At 46.6% G+C, this 18,644-nt stretch overlaps 1 protein-coding gene across 1 annotated transcript in view; it reads right to left on the bottom strand.

Moving 5' to 3' along the window:
* FRAS1 (Fraser extracellular matrix complex subunit 1) overlaps positions 1-18,644 on the bottom strand; it is a 173,793-nt gene that overhangs the window by 16,717 nt on the left and 138,432 nt on the right. The window contains exons 39-58 of the mRNA XM_061992064.1: positions 18,083-18,245; positions 17,193-17,328; positions 15,650-15,846; positions 15,180-15,333; positions 14,357-14,620; positions 14,053-14,241; positions 13,557-13,676; positions 12,980-13,159; positions 10,206-10,330; positions 9,383-9,523; positions 8,267-8,494; positions 7,623-7,736; positions 6,281-6,431; positions 5,129-5,288; positions 4,484-4,646; positions 2,986-3,232; positions 1,766-2,110; positions 1,301-1,461; positions 766-913; positions 46-251 (exon numbers count right to left, since the gene is read on the bottom strand). Coding sequence (XP_061848048.1) covers positions 46-251; positions 766-913; positions 1,301-1,461; positions 1,766-2,110; positions 2,986-3,232; positions 4,484-4,646; positions 5,129-5,288; positions 6,281-6,431; positions 7,623-7,736; positions 8,267-8,494; positions 9,383-9,523; positions 10,206-10,330; positions 12,980-13,159; positions 13,557-13,676; positions 14,053-14,241; positions 14,357-14,620; positions 15,180-15,333; positions 15,650-15,846; positions 17,193-17,328; positions 18,083-18,245 — 3,592 coding nt within the window. The remainder of the gene's footprint in view (positions 1-45; positions 252-765; positions 914-1,300; positions 1,462-1,765; positions 2,111-2,985; positions 3,233-4,483; positions 4,647-5,128; positions 5,289-6,280; positions 6,432-7,622; positions 7,737-8,266; positions 8,495-9,382; positions 9,524-10,205; positions 10,331-12,979; positions 13,160-13,556; positions 13,677-14,052; positions 14,242-14,356; positions 14,621-15,179; positions 15,334-15,649; positions 15,847-17,192; positions 17,329-18,082; positions 18,246-18,644) is intronic.

Here is an 18,644-nt window from a genome sequence, read left to right as displayed (position 1 = left end):
CTTGTAGTGAGAGGAATAAGGCAGTATAAACCAGGTTCAACTCACCTTCTCCCCTTTCAAGAAAGTGATGCGAGACTCCTCTGCATTTCTTCTCTCTATGAAGTCCTCCATGACCTTTGCTGTCTGGCTCTGGGTGTAGCACCTGATAGAAGACTCGTAGCTCAGGTCCCCAGTGCGGAAGATGGGGATGTGAAGAGTGCCCTCCTTTTCTTTCACTGTGTACGTATCCTTGGTGAACTGCATGCTAGGTACTACAGGAAGTAATCGAGAAAGTCAAACAGCACTGAAGTTCCACAGATAGATAGAAGCTAGCAAATAGCAGCAAAGAGGACAGACCTCAGCAAAAGAGACAGAGGCAAAAATGATGATAGACTACTACAAAGTTATATTACACGGTGTGTGCTTTCCTTTGGCAAGGAAACATGAGAGGCAAGAAAAAGTAAGCATGCAGTGAGACTTTCTCATGTAGTAAAGTGGGACTTGAGCTCACAGAAAGCACGAAACAAGGATGGAGCTCTGAGCAGAGGAGGCAAAGCATGGCTCAAAGTGAGAGAATGCCACAGGAAAATTCCTTCTGCATTTCTGAAGACTCCAAGCTCTTGTAGGCAGTGAAGCACAGAAAGAAACTGGGCAGCTAAATTGAAGATCCCAGGAAAACGGGAAAATTCAGCCTAGAAATAACCTAACCTGGACTGGCTTCCTGCTGCATGGAAGCATTAAGAAAAGGCTAAGCTGGATCAGACAGAGCTGCCACGGGTAACTTACCATCTTGGAAGACGTCATTTATCGCCACAATTGCTTGGAATGGCTTTGTTAACTCAGCTCCATGGGGTGAGCTGAGATAAACAACAAATGTCTCCAGCCCTTCTATCACTGGGTACTGAGCATCATCCAGTATGGTCAGAGTGCAGAACTAAAAGGAAAGCAGAAGCCCTGCTTTTAGAGATGCAAAACTTCCACCCTTCTCAGCATGCATATTTGGGAGTCTAGTGCAAAGTCATTATGTCAGGCCTTTTCTGAATTCATTACTCAATGGAAACAGTTTTCTAGATAAGTCTGGCATATCATTTCAAAGGATAGGCACCATCTTTACCCTGGGAGAGGTAGCTTGACTGCATCTTCTCTGGCTGGAGTGCTGATCAGATGTGAAGTCTGTGCCTAGCAGATTTATTAATGATTCTCAAGTGGCCTCAAGAGGGTTTTCAAAACAGGCAAATGGCAAATACAGAGTATGCACATAAACAAGAGAGAAGTGTCACTAGAGAGGGCAGACTCATCAGGAGTGCAAGTGACTCCTCACCTCTTCTGTCTTGCCTGATCTGAACTCTATTTTTCTGGAGCTGGGAACATAATCAATGCCCGGGCTGGCAGATGGTGGGTCTGACGTTCGAGTGGCACACCACACCGAGACGGGGGTTGAGAGATCGGGTCCCTGGCGGAGGACTGGAATCTCTATGTTTCCTGCATCACCCGTTGCACATGAGAGAGAACCAAGATGAGAAAGCAGCCACATACCACAACACCATCCCTTTCCCTTCAGCATGTCCTTCTCCCTTCCCCACTGCTCCCGCACCGAGCACAGGCTATTGCAGAGAACAACCCCCAGATTTCCCCACAGGGGCAGAGGGAAGAATAGAAACCCACTGTAGATCTTTTACGACTCTTGTTACTGTGCCCTAAATCGCTCCTTCCGATAACTCTTCCTGGTGAAAGCCCGCCAAGGCAGTGTGGAGCAGCCCTGGGGGAGCCCCCTGCTACTCTTCACCTGCAGCCTCGCTGACGGTGAAAGTCGCATTGCCCAGGAACACGGTGGAGGCGTCGTTGGGCCCGCCAATGAAGACGCTGGCTGAGGCCCGGCTGCCAACACGTGCGTTAGCCGAGGCATCGGCCAGCATGATCTCAAACTCCTCTTCATCTTCGTATTCGCTGTCATCGATCAGCACGACGTCACACGTCACCGTGGTGACACCCGGACCAAAAACGAGGCGGCTGTCATCTGCCAGCCCCCGGGACTTGAAGTCAGAGCCAGATTCAAGCATATAGAGGCTGCTTCCTTTGGCTGATTTGGGAACAGTGTAGCAGACGGCTGACACGGTGCTGCTGGTATCCCCTAAGATGCAATAGAATAAAACCCCCATAACTCTGAGGAAATGATTTTACTTTATTTGGTGGAGACATCATCCACCTAAATAACAAAGTTGCATTCAGAAAAGAGGATGGGGAGTGAAAACAGAACATCATCCCTCCCCCTAAACTTGCATGAAAGCTGGCTTAGATCTGACTTTCATGCATACTGGAACCTGTACTCTCAGTGATCATCATCAGGAAACAGGTGGCACCTGCCTATTCAAGAATTACAGTACAGTGACAGGGTCCACATAAAACACAGTATTTAGATCACAGAGAAGTAGCAAATAAATACAAGGGAGGGCTTACCCCTACTTGTGAGGGGAGGGCAAATGAATTCAAAAGTAAGGAGCTCTATCACAACTAAAACCAACACACTCGTAATTTCAGTTGTGTCACAAAGCTACATCCAAAATAGACAAGAATCACCCTAAACTGGTAAACAAGCAAACCTGGAGGAACACCACTTGCTCTGGGGATTGCTGTTATTTGCCCTCCATCAGGAAAGAGATGTTGGCCTGGCAAAGGTACACACTGCAAGGGCCCCTCATCACCTTTGCAGTAATCCTAGTCATGTGGTAAAAGATGGCAGAATACAGGCATGAAACTGCCTCTATTATGTATAAAGTACAGAACAAAAATCCAAGCCCTAGGCAGCCACACATACTTCACAGTCTGCCCACTTCTCTGTCCCCACTACTGTTGGCCAGAGTCTCTAGGGCTTCCTGTCCACTTTCTCTGCCACGTGTGTTCAGCCTTTGCCAGTCTCACCCGCAGCAATGCCTGCGAAGCCACGTTCCCTTTCACACCGCAGAGCCCCATGGAGCACAGAACGTCCTTCTGCCTGGCTCAACCCACCTTTCCTTTCAACAGGAGCAGAGAGAACACCAGCGCTCTCACTGATGTGGTACATCTTCCTGTCGAACTGCAGGGTGGGCTCGTCCTCTGTGTCAGTGATGGTGACGGTGGCACGAGTGATGTTCCCCAGCAGCGCGTAGGCTGGCATGCTGAGCTCCACGGTGAAGCTCTCTGTGCCCTCAAAGATGTTGTCATCGTTAATGACAATGGTGCAGGCCTTGGTGTCCTCACGCTCCTCAAACTGCACCTGGAAGGGAGTAAGTGGCCTGCCCTCTTAGGCCTGGGCTCTGAAATGTTCTGTCCTTCCTGCCTTACCCTTGCCTGAATCGTATACCCTGTGCATGGGCAGCAGCAGACACCAACCTTGGTCAAGGACTAAACACCACAGGCCTGAGGCAGATTGGCTGGAAAGCTGTCTGGTGGAAAAGGACCTGGGGGTGTTGGTCGACAGTTGGCTGAACATGAGCCAGTAGCGTGCCCAAGTGGCCAAGAAAGCCTAGGGCATCCTGGCTTGTATTAAAAATAGCATGACCAGTAGGAACACGGACGGGACCAACCCACTGTGCTGGGCATTGGTGAGGCTGCACCTTGCCTGCTGTGTTCTGTGTTGGGCCCCTCACTACAAACAGGACATTGAGGCGCTGGAGCACGTCCAGAGATGGGCACCGTTGCTAGGATAGGGTCTGGAGCACAAGTCTGATAGGGAGTGGCTGAGGGAGCTGCAGGTGTTCAGCCTGAAGAAGACAATGCTGAGGGGAGACAGGATCACTCTCTACAGCACCCTGATAGGAGGTTGTAATGAGGTGGGGGTCAGTCTCTTCTCCCAAGTGACAGGACAAGATGAAATGGCCTCAAGTTGTGATAGGAGAGGTTTAAATTGGAGATAGGAAGAACTTTTTCACTGTGAGGGTTGTTAGACACTGGCACAGGCTGCCCAAGGAGGTGATAGGAGAAGCCAACCCTGCAGCTATGTAAAAGCCACATGGACCAGGTGCTGAGGGACATGGGTTAGTGGTGGACTTGACAGTTATGAGCTTAGTAGATGGACTTGACAAGCTTAAAGGTCTCTTCCAACCAAAACAATTCTATGATTCTAGAATGCCTAGGAGAGCTCAAAGGCAGCAGCAATGCAGTGTGTAGGCCCCGTCCCTTCTGATCTCAGTTATGATTTTAGCCCTTTGTATGCTTTAAGGACATGGTGTAGCAGTGGGCTTGGCAGTGTTAAAGGTCTTTTCCAAACAAAATGATTCTATGATTCTATGATCAGCAATGAAATTCCTACTCAGGCAAGCCCATAGCATTTGTGGTCAGAACACTGCTGCAAAGTGTATCTGTCAACATAAAAAACTGACGACAACACAGACCCTCTTCTGAAAGCAAATGAACCACAATTGTTTAGAAAGGAAATACAGTTGCCTTTGTGTTTTTATCAGTTCTTTCATCCAGGCTTGATGGCATGCCTGGTCAGACCTCCCCTTTCTCAGTGTCTCCAACCTACCTGCCCTGCATACTCCATGTAGTCCTGCTCCCCAGGCTGCGAGTTGGAGCTGGAGGTGGCGGTTCCCTGCTCTGTGCGGCACAAGACAATGGCGTACTGGTTGAGGTTACCGATCCGCCTCACCGCCACACTGACAGAGCCCGTGCTCTCTCTGACCTCGTAGCTGGGAACACATCAAACAGATACAAATAACAGGCTGAGGAGTAAACTCTATGTGTTTATGCCAACACCGAGAGCCACAGACTCGGGCTGGCTGTTGCTTCCATGGAAAATCCGAGGAACACTAACAATCCAGGATTTGAGCAGGTGGCAGCTATTCAGCAAGCCTGCCCTATGATTTGGCCCAGCAGGCACTTCTCACTGACACATACATGAGTTCCCACTTCTATATTGGCTAGTGTTGCACCCCCCCTAAGATATCAACAGTGTTAATTTGACAGGAATGTCATGTGAGGTGCTACAGCACAGCAGCGTGACCTCGGTTCCAGTGAGATGCCAGTGAAATGCAGGAAAAAAAATATGGTAACTGCCCCAGAATTTCATTGCCATGCTGTAGGTCCAATCACATATTACAGAACTCAACCTGCCTCCCTCCAGATAAGACCCCTTTTATCAGAAGAGGGCTGTAAACTCCATGTCACTTACCTGGTGTATGTAAAGCTGAGGAGAGACCACTGGACATGGAAGATGTTGCCACTGACCACATTGGGTTTGCTGTCCTTTACTAGGAACTGAAAGCTGTCCGTTGTTTCCTGAACCTTCTCCTCATGCACCACATACCAAATCAGGCCCTGGTTCACATGCTCTGCCAGGAGGAGACACTCAGTGAGCCAACACAGAAAGTCATTAGCAGTTTTACAGATGAGTAGTGTGGTGACAAGCACTCACACGGTTGCAGCAGGTTTTTAACTCCAGTAGTCTTCCCTGTGGTAGAAGCCAGCCTACAAGCTGTGACAAGACATTCCCTTGCCTAGTCTTTGTCCATAATAGCTTATATTTAAAAACAAGGTAAATTTAAAGAAGCTTTGATGAAATGCAAGAAATATGACTTTTCTTGGTGAGTGCATATTTCAGCTCTGTTCTATAAGCTGGTATGTCCTAACAGGGTTCCTTCTCACTGCTGAGATGGTTTGGGCTCTCTGACCTTCTAGTTCTCTATCTTTTTTTTATTTCCTTTTTTTGTTCAGAGCAATCAGGAGGCCAGGCATGGCTGGCAGGAGAAGAGGCAGGCAGAACTGCTGACCGCATTTATCCAGGATCTAATGCAGTGTGGTGTGAGGCTCTGCCAACTGCAGCAGCAATGCTAAAAAAAGGCTGCGCTACGAGTAGACTCTCAGCCTGCCCAGGGGAGTCTGGAAGGAGCAGCAATCAGAAAGAGCACAACGGTGTAGGAAGCAGTTAACTCTCCAACCTTCCCTTCCTAATGGAGGGCCCCTCGGTCCTGCAAGAGTGAACTTTCCACACCTTGTTGACTCTGCACTGCTGGCTAAATATCTACCAGACCTTGTGACAGTTAGATCCACATGCAATATCTACAGCTCCTTACTGTCCCAAGTCAAATTTCCAGTTGTAGCAAGTCTGGAGAACCTGGGTGTGCTACAGCGGACATGTTGACTTCTATACAAAATTATAGGATTTCTGCAATTGGGAGCAAAGTCCAATTCTTATTTTTGACACCTTTGAGATTTGCCCCTTGTCTTCTCCCCTCCCACCTTTTTTTTACCTCCCACACAAACAATCTTGATAAAGTGAAGCAGCTGAAGGAAAAATGCAACAGAACACAGTCCAACTCCATACCCTGTGTAAAGGTGGTCACAGGTGTCCCTGGTTTCAGCTTGTTTTCCACATAACCATTTCTGGGAGCAGTTGTTATCTCATAGATCAGCTGTTTGTCATCTGTGTCAGGATCTGTCGTCAGTAATTCCTTTTTAGTGATTAGATTGGTTGCCTGGATTAAAGCCAAATCAAGGAGGTGAAACTCTGGAGGATCCAGCAGTGCAAGCCTGACTGACTGTTCATCCAAAAAGCCCTCTGTCAAACAGGGCTTGGGGACGGAAAAGCTAGGGATGTAAAAGCACAGAGCACACAGTGTGGCATTGAACAGACAGATGCCCCACAAGGTGGTTCAAGAGGACAGGAAGGATTCCAATTCTGGTTTGTTTAATAAAAATACTGTGGTTCAAAGAAAAACAAATTCAGACAAGCTGCCCAGCCCTATCTAGCTGGGGCTAAAAGCCACAAGAAATCTTTTGGTTTCACTGGGAAACTACTGCTCTACGAACCGTGCTGATGCTCAGGTGGATTTACAAAAACATTTGCAAACAGCCTCAAGTAGAAGGATTCACTCAGGACAGTTCATGCTGCTTCAGGGAGCCTGCACTAGGCCCTATTTTGAATAAACTCATACAAATGTGCCTCTGGTCCACCATGTTTCCTTTTCTCTTTAAAAAGGAAACACCTTTAACAGCAGGAGAAAAAGAGAGAATTGGGCAGCTGGAGTGCTTTTTCTGAAGTCAGGAATTTGCGCTGAGATAGCCACTTCTTAATACAATCCTTAGAACAGTGTCTTCCAGCCTCTTTTCCTGGGACAAATTAGAGCAATTCTTTGCAGTTAATACTGGGTCCTCAAAAATGAGCATGTGAGAGTTTCCTGGGATTTTGTTTCGACTTCAAAAGGCATCTCACAACAAGAAATCCCTATATCACTTTCTCCCATGGTGGCCTTGGGGCATAATCAAGACTTCTCTGCTTTGAGAAAGGCTGAAAATACATGCCAGGGAGGAGGGAAAAGGGGTAGGATGTGTTTGCCTAGGAAGCTGGGCAGGGGCTGCACTGCACTGTACTGTACAGCTTGTGCAAGAGCCAAGAAGAGACAGGCTTGTTGGTCCCACTGGCATAAGGGAAGGGGATGGTCCAGGAAGCAATTTAGTGCCCTGGAGCCAGGATGCCTTGTTTAGCTAATGGAGCTGCAGTGCAGGCATCCCTGCACACCTCTGCCTTTTCCAAGGCACTTCATGGGCACAGAGGGTCACCTGTATCTGTCACAAAAATTGTGAAGGATCAAGAAGTTCTTCTGTGAAGCTCCTCCTCCTGGAACTGCCTGAGAAATAATCTAAGCTGAACCCAGGCAGGCAGTTACCTTGCCATCCATGTACTCCAGCCACTGCAAACCCAGGTTGGTGACGACCCTGGGTGTCCCATCATCCACAGAGAGGATGTCCACTTTGAAGCGCTGCGGTGCTGCTGTCACAACCTGACAAAAGTCCAGGGAGATGGCAATTACTCTGGGAGGCTGAGCCTCATCCACTATATTATAGAATCAGAATTGTTTTGGTTCGAAAAGACCTTTCAGATAATCGAGTCCAATCGCTAACCTCACATTGCCAAGCCCACCACTAAACCACGTCCTTCAGTACCTCACCTACATGGCTTTTACATAGGTCTAGGGATGGGGACTCCACCACCTCCCTGGGCAGCCTGTGCCAGTGTCTAACAACCCTCCCAGTGAAAGAATTCCTCCTAATATCCCATCTAAATCTCTACTGGTGCAACCTGAGGCCATATTACCAGTTCTGCTCTCTTCAGTTTTCTTGTCATCAAGGTCCTGTGGTGAGTTTGCACACACAAAGGCTAATACACCAGGGAATAGTAAATAGCATCACACAGCTGAGAATACTCAGCTCTTATCTTCAGTGGAGCAACAGCAGCTGAGTGTCCCCTTTCTGAGAGGAGGTAGCTTTCTATTTGAGAAGGTCTTCCTCACATTCCTTCTCCTCCCCTTACCTTCTTCCCCCCATCCTCTGTAATGAAGAAGGGATTGGTCCCATCAGACACAGTGAAGGTGAAGCGATCCTTCAGCGAGTTGCTGCCATCGTGGCTGTAGCTGATGCGGTTCTGGTAGATGTCATCCATGGTGAAGGTGGTGGCTTGGTGGTAATGCTGCCCGTTGCTGGTGCGTTCGATCAGGCCATGCCGGGGGGGCTGCACGACTGTGAATGTGATGGACTCAGCCTGCACCAAGAAGACAGAGTGGCATGTCCTTCCAGCTCAAGAGGTCTGGAGTGGGACTCTATGCCCAGACAGCTTTCCTAGTCCAGTTTCCAACCAGGGGCTGAATGAAACGCGGCCACTGCACACTGAATTGATTCACCCTGAGCCCTGACCTGTCTTTATATCTCTCCCAAGGTGGCAGCCCCAGTCAGGGAGAGCTAGGCTAGACTCATCACATCGAACTATTGGTTTGGCTGGTCTGAGATGGCTCCTGTCCTCAGGACAACTCCTTGAACACAGCAGTCTCCCATTCTGCAGCCATTCTATGCGACAGGCCCTTTGTCACTTCTGTTGAGGTGGAAGCAGCAATAACCATTGAGGCAGGATTTTTGGCTCAGGGCAATAAGAGGCAGCCAGGAGCTCTCTTGCTGCAAGTAAAATGCAGCTCAGTGAGGTAGAGACAACATGAGACCACTTAGCCTCTGGATAGATCCAGGATGAGGAAATGTCATTTTCATCTGTGCTAGGTATAAACTTGGTATCAAGGCTAGCGTAAGCTCAGTTCACATCCAGAGTGTTCAGAGAGAAGGTGGGATAGGGCAAGGATTAGCTCTGATCACAATTTCCAAAGGTTTTCCTTTCAGGTTTGGGGATTATGTGTCTGAGAGACATCCCAGACAAAGCCATTTCTCAAGCCAGTGCTTAGCTTTGCTCAAACGCTCAGTCACGTATTTATGTACAAACTGGGCCTCCCACAAGCTGTTTGTCTGATGTTGTGATCAGAGAGGGTGTGTTGACAGGGAGAGATGACACTATAATCTCTCTCTTTGAACAAAAGGCCATTTTCCTGGTAGCCCAGGTGTGCCGCAGAAGAAGGAATGGAGCAGGCAAGGAGGAGGTCTCCCTTACCTCCGTGTCAGCGTCTGTTGCTTTAAGCTCAAACTCCGTGATGGTTTTTCTCACCCCTTCCTGAACTGTCATCCCAAGGCTTTGGACTACAGGTAAGGAGTCATCCACAGGGTTTATGGTGATGTCAAATGTCTGGCTCACCTGGACGAGGAGAAAAAGCCTCTCTTGATGAATTCAGTCTGCCGAGAGTGCAACTCCACTGAAACAATAATGCTTAAAGGAGATCACAGTGATCCAGAGTCTGTATCACTTTGGTTTGGCCTTGTCTATCAGTAAACACGAGCTTCTAAGCACAGATCACATGCACGTGACCTCTTGCATCCCTTCCCACTAATTTATTCTCCTTCTTTCTGTGATAGTTATGGACATCTGCTTTTCCTTCCCTCATTCACTTTGTGTCTCTCTGTTTTCAGGTATGATTTTTCTCTTTCAGAAAGTAGGAAGAGACACCTCTCAGGGGTCTAACTGTGCTTCTGGGTACATCATCAGTGTACTGGATCAAAACTGAGCTCCAGGAGCAATTGGTAGGCAGAAGAAGAGCAGACACTGAAATCTTGGTAAGTCTATTTCATGAGGCTACATTGCAGGTGGCTCCTCTTTCACAGGGCATGCTTCCTTCTCTATGGTACTTAAGATCTCTCCCAGCAGTGGAAATAAGAGCATCCAACATTGCCAAACAATAAGCCCACGTGTGCCTTGTTTCATTTCATTTACCACACATAATTGTCTCTCACAAGCATGCAAGAGGAAAACTGACTCCCAATTCATCCTACAAAATCAATAGCCTGCCCTGACTAAGGCAAAAAACCATGCTGGGACTTACCTCATTCATTCCATCAGATACAGAAAAGGTGAAGGCATCCGTATGCTTTTCAACGTCACTGGTGTGGACGTACCGGATGCTGCGAGAGGCCAAGTCTGCCTGGCTGAAGGAGCTAATTCTTGTCCCTAGAAAAAGAACGATAGGGGAAAATGCTCAAATAGAACGAGTGAGGCACAGTAAAACATAGGGAGCTGGACATATCTAACCATAAGCACTCAGTCTTGGTTGTTCTGCTCCGATCCAGGCTGTACCACGAACCTCAACTGAGCCAGGATTTAGCTATCACATAGCTTCCCAAAAACTCCCCTCAACAACTCTTCAATTAACATGGTGGCACCCCTTCTGCAAAAAGAAGTACAGAATTCTTCCCAGACTTACAAGTTTACAACACACAGCAGAAATTTCCACTTCAATCTCATGTTATTGAGAAACCTAATTCTAAGAAGAAGTATAAACTTTGTAATGTAAATCAGAACCTTCCCACATACACTGTCAGGACACCCTGTTGAGATGGGCCTCTCAGGTCAGAGGGTTAGAGAGAAGCTAAGAGAAAAATGGCAGATGTAACACTTGATTTTCACTGTTGTGCAGGACTGATCTTACCATGGCATCACTGAGCAGGAGCAAAAGGTTTCCTGGCCTCACAACAGTTTTCAGAAGTGCCTTCAAAGACTCTTGTCTTTTTACCTCCTTGTACCTCTGCATTTAGAACAGACTAAGCCCCATTTTCAATACTGACTTATAGTGACATCTTTACAGGTCCTTAGGTGTGACACAGACAAGCACTTTAAAAAGCACTTGTGCCTTTAAGTCTCAGTGCTGCGTCTGATAGTTTTTGCTGCTCTTACCAAAAAACACTTTTTGCCAGTTTATCATGCTAAATAGCTACTGACAAGTATTCGCCACAGTACAAAAGATACCAGGATCTGATAGAAGTAAATGAGCCCAAACTGGTTAATTAGCCAAGATTTCCTCAGAGCTCATTAGCTTTAAATGTTTGTGTTCTCTTTTGAACACTCCAGTACGCTCTCCTTAGGTTTAGGTCATTTAAATCACGAGAAGCTCTCTTTCACAGTGGGTGACTCTGTATCTTTCTTAGTCCATCACAGACATGAAAAAGCACAGAAATCAGAATCATCACTTTTTAAATATCAAGAGGAAAAAAATCCTTAATCCAGCTCTTTCAAGTCTCCAAAGGACAAGACTCATGGTTTTGTTTGTAATCTAGACAATAATATTGCAAGTCTTTAATTCTCTCCCAGCAAGGGGTTTGCTTATTATAACTTCCATTCATTATTCCTACCTTTTCAACATGGTTACCAGAGGACATCTTACACTGGGAGAAGATGAAGCAAACCACAAACTAAAACTGTGCTGTACAGGGAATGTCTGCATCTCAAAAACACACAGCAGATATTTCCACTTTATTCTCATGTTAATGAGAAATCGAATTCTAAGAAGAAATATAACCTTAGATGAGTATAATCTGCATCACATGAGCACATTATATGACATCATAGACTAATTTATCAGAGAGCGGTAGGGCACTCATACACACTGGGCATTGAAGGCAACTCTAAAACTCAGATCACATTTGCAGGTAACTATTTTCTGAGTTTCACAGGATTGACCAAGCCCCCCCTCTCTGAACTACCAGAATTCATTATCTAGCATATCACAGAATCATAGAATGGTAGGGGTTGGAAGAGACCTTTAGAGATCATCTAGTCCAACCCCCCTGCAGAAGCAGGGTCACCTAGATCAGGTCGCAAAGGAACGTGTCCAGGTGGATCTTGAAGACCTCCAAGGAAGGAGCCTCCACAACCCCTCTGGGCAGCCTGTGCCAGGGCTCCCTCACCTGAACACTGAAATAGTTTTTTCTTTTGTTTAAGTGGAACTTTTTGTGTTCCAGCTTCATCCCATTACCCCTTGTCCTGTTGCTAGCTACTATAGAAAAAAGGGATGTCCCAACCTCCTGACACCCACCCTTTAGATATTTGTAAATGTTAGTAAGATCTCCTCTCAGTCTCCTCTTCTCCAGACTAAACAGCCCCAGTTCCCACAGCCTTTCCTCGTATGAAAGGTGTTCCAGTCCCCTGATCATCTTGATGGCCCTGTGTTGGACTCTCTTAAGAAGTTCGCTGTCCCTCTTGAGCTGAGGAGCCCAGAACTGGACACAGGACTCCAGATGAGGCCTCATCCCAGGATGCCATTGGCCTTCTTGGCCACCACAACATAGCTTCCTTTTAAACTAACTTGGCAGATAGTTCCCTTCCTCCTTCCAAAGCACAACTTTTTAGGAATCAAGCGACATACTGGCCAAGAGGGAGACTGAAAGCAAGTTGTCTGATCACCAAGGTGGGCTCTATTACCATAGACATTAGGGAATGGATCCTTTTGGGTGTCGTATTGTATGTGGTCACAGAAAAGGCTGAAAGTTTGCCTGTCATGCAGATGCTGCAATAGGTCTTGAAAGGGGAGATTCACGTAGTGGCAAGCTGGACTGATCTGCCAAGTCCATGGGGCAAGGTTACCATGGAGCATAAACTCACCCAGGGGCTTAATAAATCCTTATCTGTGATTACTGGACTGCCTCACCTCCCCTCACCCTGTTGTCCATGTCTCTGGGCTAATGACCATTTGATTTCTAATGGGAAACAGTTCTGTAGTGCTACCACCAAGCATACTTTTCCCACAGTGAATTTTTAGGGCTCAAAAGCCTTCCAGTGCTTTGCTGCGAGGAGCACCCAACTGAGTAAACACCTCTTGCTAACCTGGGGATGCCACATGCTCCAGGTGCCCCAGCTGTGGCTGCTTGATGAGCTTGTACTGCAGCTGACTCGGCTCACTGTCCTGGTCAGTAGCAGAGAGCTGGAGGGTCGTGATTGTCTTCACTGAGTTCTCATCCAAGACCAGCCCTCTGTTGGTGATGATGGAGGGGGGAAGTCTGTCCTCTGAAAGGGTTAAATACAAAGCTGAGTTAGGAGACAGAGTACTTATGCTGAAGCAAAGATAATATACACACAAACACCTTCCAGACTGGTAATTCCAATATAGGTACTCTGGGCCTCTGCAGCAAGTAACATAACATCTTAAAGACAGTCTAGATAATATGAGGAAATTAAGGGGAATTTTTCTACCTTTTTCAGCAAGTTTGTCAGAAGCCAAAAAACCTAATCCCCACATTTGTGAACTCTTCCCATGCCCCAAACTTGAAAGGCCTTTGAATTAACAGCAAATAAAAACTGCATCTCAACAATTACATCTTAACTTGCAGTACATGTGGGATGGCAATCTATGAAGGCCTCAGCTCTGCAGCAAAGAAAATGTAATTCCAGCACTATCTTTTACCTAATACACTAATATAAAAAACCTGGTCCATCAGTTTGTTGCCATCTGCATCAATCACATCAAAGGTGAAGGCAAAGCGTCCACCACGATCCCCTTTCTTGTGACGGTACACCACTTGCCCTGGAGAGAGGGAAAGGAGAAAAGAGGTGGCTTATGACAAGCTGCATCATTTAATCCTTACTTTGGAATGAGGCTAGCTCTATAAACCAAGAGACTTGGGGCTCAAAGGAGTTCCTGGATTTGCATTTTGTTACTTTTTTACTCTCTTTCTCCTGCTGAGAGAGATCTCTTAACACTTGCTTAATGATAAGGTTGTTAACACTTCTTTCTATTTCCCTTTCTTACTTCAAGTCATCTTCCTCTCCTACAAAGATCACAATCACAGAATATCTCAAGTTGGAAGGGACCCAATAGGGATCAGAGAGTTCAACTTGTGGAACTTCCTAAACTGGCCACATTTTACTTGTCACAATGATTTAAAATCAAGCCCTCTCACCTTTACTTATATCAGCTTGTGTGAAACTTTTGACAGGTCCTTTGACAGAGATCTGGACTGGATTATCAATTTGGGTCAGCTGGAGATGGCCCACGCTGGGATCCCTCTTCATGACAAATCTAATCATGGTGTCATCTGAATAAACACTTGCTGCTTTCAAGTGCTGCTCTGTGAGGTATGCGGCAGAGCCTGGACCAGAGAAAGAAAGTCCACAAACACCTTCAGCCAATCCAGCTAAGCGACTAGTTTAGACTGGACCATTTAGCAATACCAAGCAATACCATTCTCCTCCCTCTCCCCGTACCAACTGGGAGCTTCAGGCCCCTGTTGACAGCCAGTGTGGGTGGCTGCTTCTTCGGCAGCTCCATGAGGAACTCCAGCCTGCCCGTCTGCGTGTAGAGACCATCCGTGATGGAGAAGCCAAACTCGTCCGTCTGTGCTGCTGCACTGCTCTGAGTATAAACGATCAGCTCATCCAAAATGTCCTGGTAGGTGAAGGACGAGCCCACGGACAGCACATGCCCGTGTCCCGGGGGCTCCGCAGCAGCCTGCCTTTTGCGGACATCACCTGACAAACGACACAGGGATGGGAATTATGGGGAGAAGACAGCCTGTTGGGGACTCTCTCCGTGCCAGCTCTTGGTGGGATGCACGGAGCTAGACGTAGCCTTATGAGAAAAATGGAAGGAAATCATCTGCTTATTGCCAAAGCTGTTAAGAATTTGGCTACATACATGAGCTCACATGCACATAAAGGCTGCATATCTCTCACTGGTTTAACATGACACTAGCCTTCACTTGACACTCTTTTGCTTTGTCACTGCAGGTAGGTACTAGTTGCTCAGCTCTTTGGAACTGAACCACACAACAGGAAAAGGGGTAACAAAAAAGGGAGCTTCCCAGTGAATGCTCTCCTTTCCCCATGCCCACAGATAGCGATAGTTAAAGAACAGATCTGCTCTGAAGCACAGTGTGGCTGCTGGTCCAAACACAGACTGAATGCACTTTATACAAATATGCCAGGCTCCTCTCTCACGTCAGGGGCTATTACACACATGCAGATATAAAGACACACAGACACAGATGTCCAAAGACACTCTCACCTTCCCCAGATTGTCAGGACTTACCATGCCTAGGACTTTTGGTAACCATGATGACAAGCTCCCTGTTCTGGGTGTCCAAGTCCTGGAGGTTGAGGGAAGCGTTGGTAACGACCACTCCTGAGCCCTTGTGCACTCTGACAGGCTCCAGCACCATCTTTGGGGGTTCATCGTTCTGCCGCTGCATGGGTCCCAAAGGCACACAGTCAAAAAAGGTTAATGGCCAAGAGGAAGAGACTGCTGCCCACCTGAATTAAATACAAGCTACCAAACAACACTGTGGGTGCCGATATCCATTAAGCAGCTATACCGGGCGCTCCAAATCTAGACAGCACCATGACTGCTTCTAAGAGGGAGGAGACACCAAAGACATAAGCACAGGAGAAGATGCTGCAATGCACAACTGTTCTGCTGTCCCAGGGGAATTACGTGTGAGCAAAGGCTGAGCTTTAGTAGTCACCTGTCTGTGAAAGGAGAGGGCTCTGGCACAGGCATACCTGAATTGTGATGTTAACGCTCTGCACCTCAGGCTGGCTGAAGCCATCACTCACATAAAAGCTGAAAACATCACTTGTTGGCTCGATGCTTTCATGGACACTCTGGAAGTAGTAAATGCTATTCTCTAGAACATCTTGAAAGGAAAAAGATGTGTCTGTGGTCACGGAAGACTCACTCTGCGGGCCAAAACTCTCACCTGCAAGCCAGAACAACACTAGTGAAAGGATGTTCCATTCATTGATAAACTAATAATAAGAGCTGGTGAATTGGGAGAAGAATGGCATACTGTGAATGGTGCAGAAAGATGCTTGTTCTCACAACATGGCTTTCACACATCCTGTGAAGTTTGTAGAAAGCAATATCTGCTGCATTAGAGTAGGCTTTAGGGAAGCTGCAGCTTTATGCACAGTACAAGCAATCCTACATCCCAGAATTTCGCAGGCTTTCTTCAGACATGAGACAATGGCTAGTGCCATCTGGCCTTAACACAGTCTCTACATCAAGCTTCACCTTGTAAAACTAAGTCTCAAACCCAAGAAAATCACCCAGCCATTTCCTGTCCAAGGAGAGCGCCTTCCCATTACCACAATGGCACAAACAAAATATCCCTCACTGGTTTAACACGACACTAGCCTTCACTTGACACTCTTTTGCTTTGTCACTGCAGGTAGGTACTAGTTGCTCAGCTCTTTGGAACTGAACCACACAATAGCAAAAGGGGTAACAAAAAAGGGAGCTTCCCAGTGAATGCTCTCCTTTCCCCATGCCCACAGGTAGCGATAGTTAAAGAACAGGTTCGTTCCTAGGGCACAATTAGGAGGAATGATGTGTAATGGTTAGCAACCTGTGCTCTCCAGAAGAAAGAAAATTGCTCTTGCAACAAGTCACTACATCAGCCAAAACAGGGTCACATTTGCAAAGGCAAGTCGTGATTTAAGTAAAATGATATATGCTGCTCCTGTTAGGACTGTACACAAGATAAGCAGATACGTGTCCTCGATTAACATATTTGAGCAATTTAGGATAAATCCTACCTTTTCTTGACAATACAATGAGATAGGAGAACATTTCCAGCCATGCTCTGACACAGGTCACACAGCCTTAAAGCTGGCTTTGTCATTTAGAGGAATTTAGCAAAGCTTATTCTGTGTAACAAGGACAGCCAAATAAAACATGATGAAAATCATAGAATTGTTTTGGTTGGAAAAGACCTTTAAGATCATTGAGTCCAACCATGAACATGACACTGCCAAGCCCATCATGAAATCATGTCCTTAATACAACAAATGGGCTTGAAAAGTCTTGAAATGCTCCAGTCTCACAACATAGACCAGTCTCCAACAAAGGAGAATTAGAAGAAAATACTTCCCAGAGACAATTTATCTCATAATGCTCACCTTACAAACTCTTTATGATCAACTGATGCCAACTAGCAATGCACAGAGGAACTGTAGTGGGACAGGTGAGAATGTGCCTCAGCATGGCAATTACTACCTTGCCTTTCATCAGCCAGCAGGAGGAAGAGACAGTCAAACAGTTTACCTGTCTTAGTGTTCACAATGTAGCCATACATAGGGAGAGTGATAACAGTGACTTTCAAGTCTTGCTTGGCAGCAGTATCATAATCAGCAGCTAAGTGATGATGAGCCACAAGCGGGACCTTGCCCCCCTCATCCACCTGGAAAGCAAAAGCCTATGACAAAAATACTGCCAACACACACAATGTACAAAACCATGTGAATCAGCATTGAACAGGTCTGTCCCTAAGGAGTATGCTTGCCCAGCCTCTGAAGTCCTGACCCATATTCCCCTAGATCTGTTAAGTATGAAATCAGCTGGGAAGTGAGGTGGGATGAGAAGAACAAAGCCTGCCTGGCCCCCAGGAGGAGCCTGTGAGCACTTTCTCAGGGCAAGAAGAGATCTGGCAGAGTCATGCTGACCTCCTTGAAGACGAGATCTACATTTTTCTTGCAGAGAGTCTTTTGAAGGCAAGGGAAAGGGAATGCAAAGCTAGAAAGGAAAAAGATGACTTCAAAGGGCTTTGATAAGGAGACTGAATGCTGTGCATCAGTTCAAAGCACCAGATGTTTTCAGGCTTGCATCTGCTCATCTTTTACACACAAGCTGGTGAATTAAGGGGCAAAATATTAAAAGGACTATGTCAGACATCTTCCACTGATATCAACAGGACACCCTAGGGAGAACCCAGCTGATGACTAGAACAAAGGTAAGCAGATGAGGTTCAGGGGTGCAGCTGTACTGTCAGCCTCCTCTGGGCTCCAAGTAATTAGTTAACCCTTTGCACTCACAGGATTCCATGTGCAACACCACATATTTCTTCAGTGATATCTCCTCAGTCCAGGAAAACTGTTCAGTTCCCCATATCTACAACAGTCTTGTCACTGTTCCTAGTATCCTGGGTAGCGACTTACAGTGATATGGTCAGCAAAAGCGATGAGTGATGGCATTGTCTGGGCAGACGTGATGGTGATGGTGAACATCTGCCTGTCGAGTCGGTTCTTGTCAGCATCAAAAACAGTGAAGTGGAAGATGTCTGTAACTGGCTGATTGCTGGTCTCAAACATGGTGGAGTATCTGTGAATGTCATAACACAATGCAGGTCAGAAAGTCTCACTGACAACCAGACAAATGCATCTCACCCCTGCATTTAGAGGTGAACACACACCTCTTGAAAAAGGAGGTGGTATTTCAGTTCCCAACTCTCCTTCACGATCATTCCCTGAGTTTTTTTAAATCACTGGTTTAGGTATTGCCAACCTAAAGGATCACCATAACATTGTGAACACAGAAAAAAGCACCATCATTTGAAGCGATGCCAACTACTGGCACTTCAGACACCTAATTCTGCACACAGCAAATGCTCTCATTCATAATCTCAAAGGACACAAGAGCCAGGAAAGGAAAAAACCATCTTTGATACATTGCACTAACATTGCCCAGAGATCCCTGCAGAAAGCCTACCGAGCTTTTAAC

This window comes from Colius striatus, chromosome 3, assembly GCF_028858725.1.
Source record: "Colius striatus isolate bColStr4 chromosome 3, bColStr4.1.hap1, whole genome shotgun sequence".
In the NCBI taxonomy this organism is placed as follows: Eukaryota; Metazoa; Chordata; class Aves; order Coliiformes; family Coliidae; genus Colius; species Colius striatus.
The sequence above is the reverse complement of the archived record's forward strand: the minus strand, read 5'-3'. Positions and strand labels throughout refer to the sequence as shown.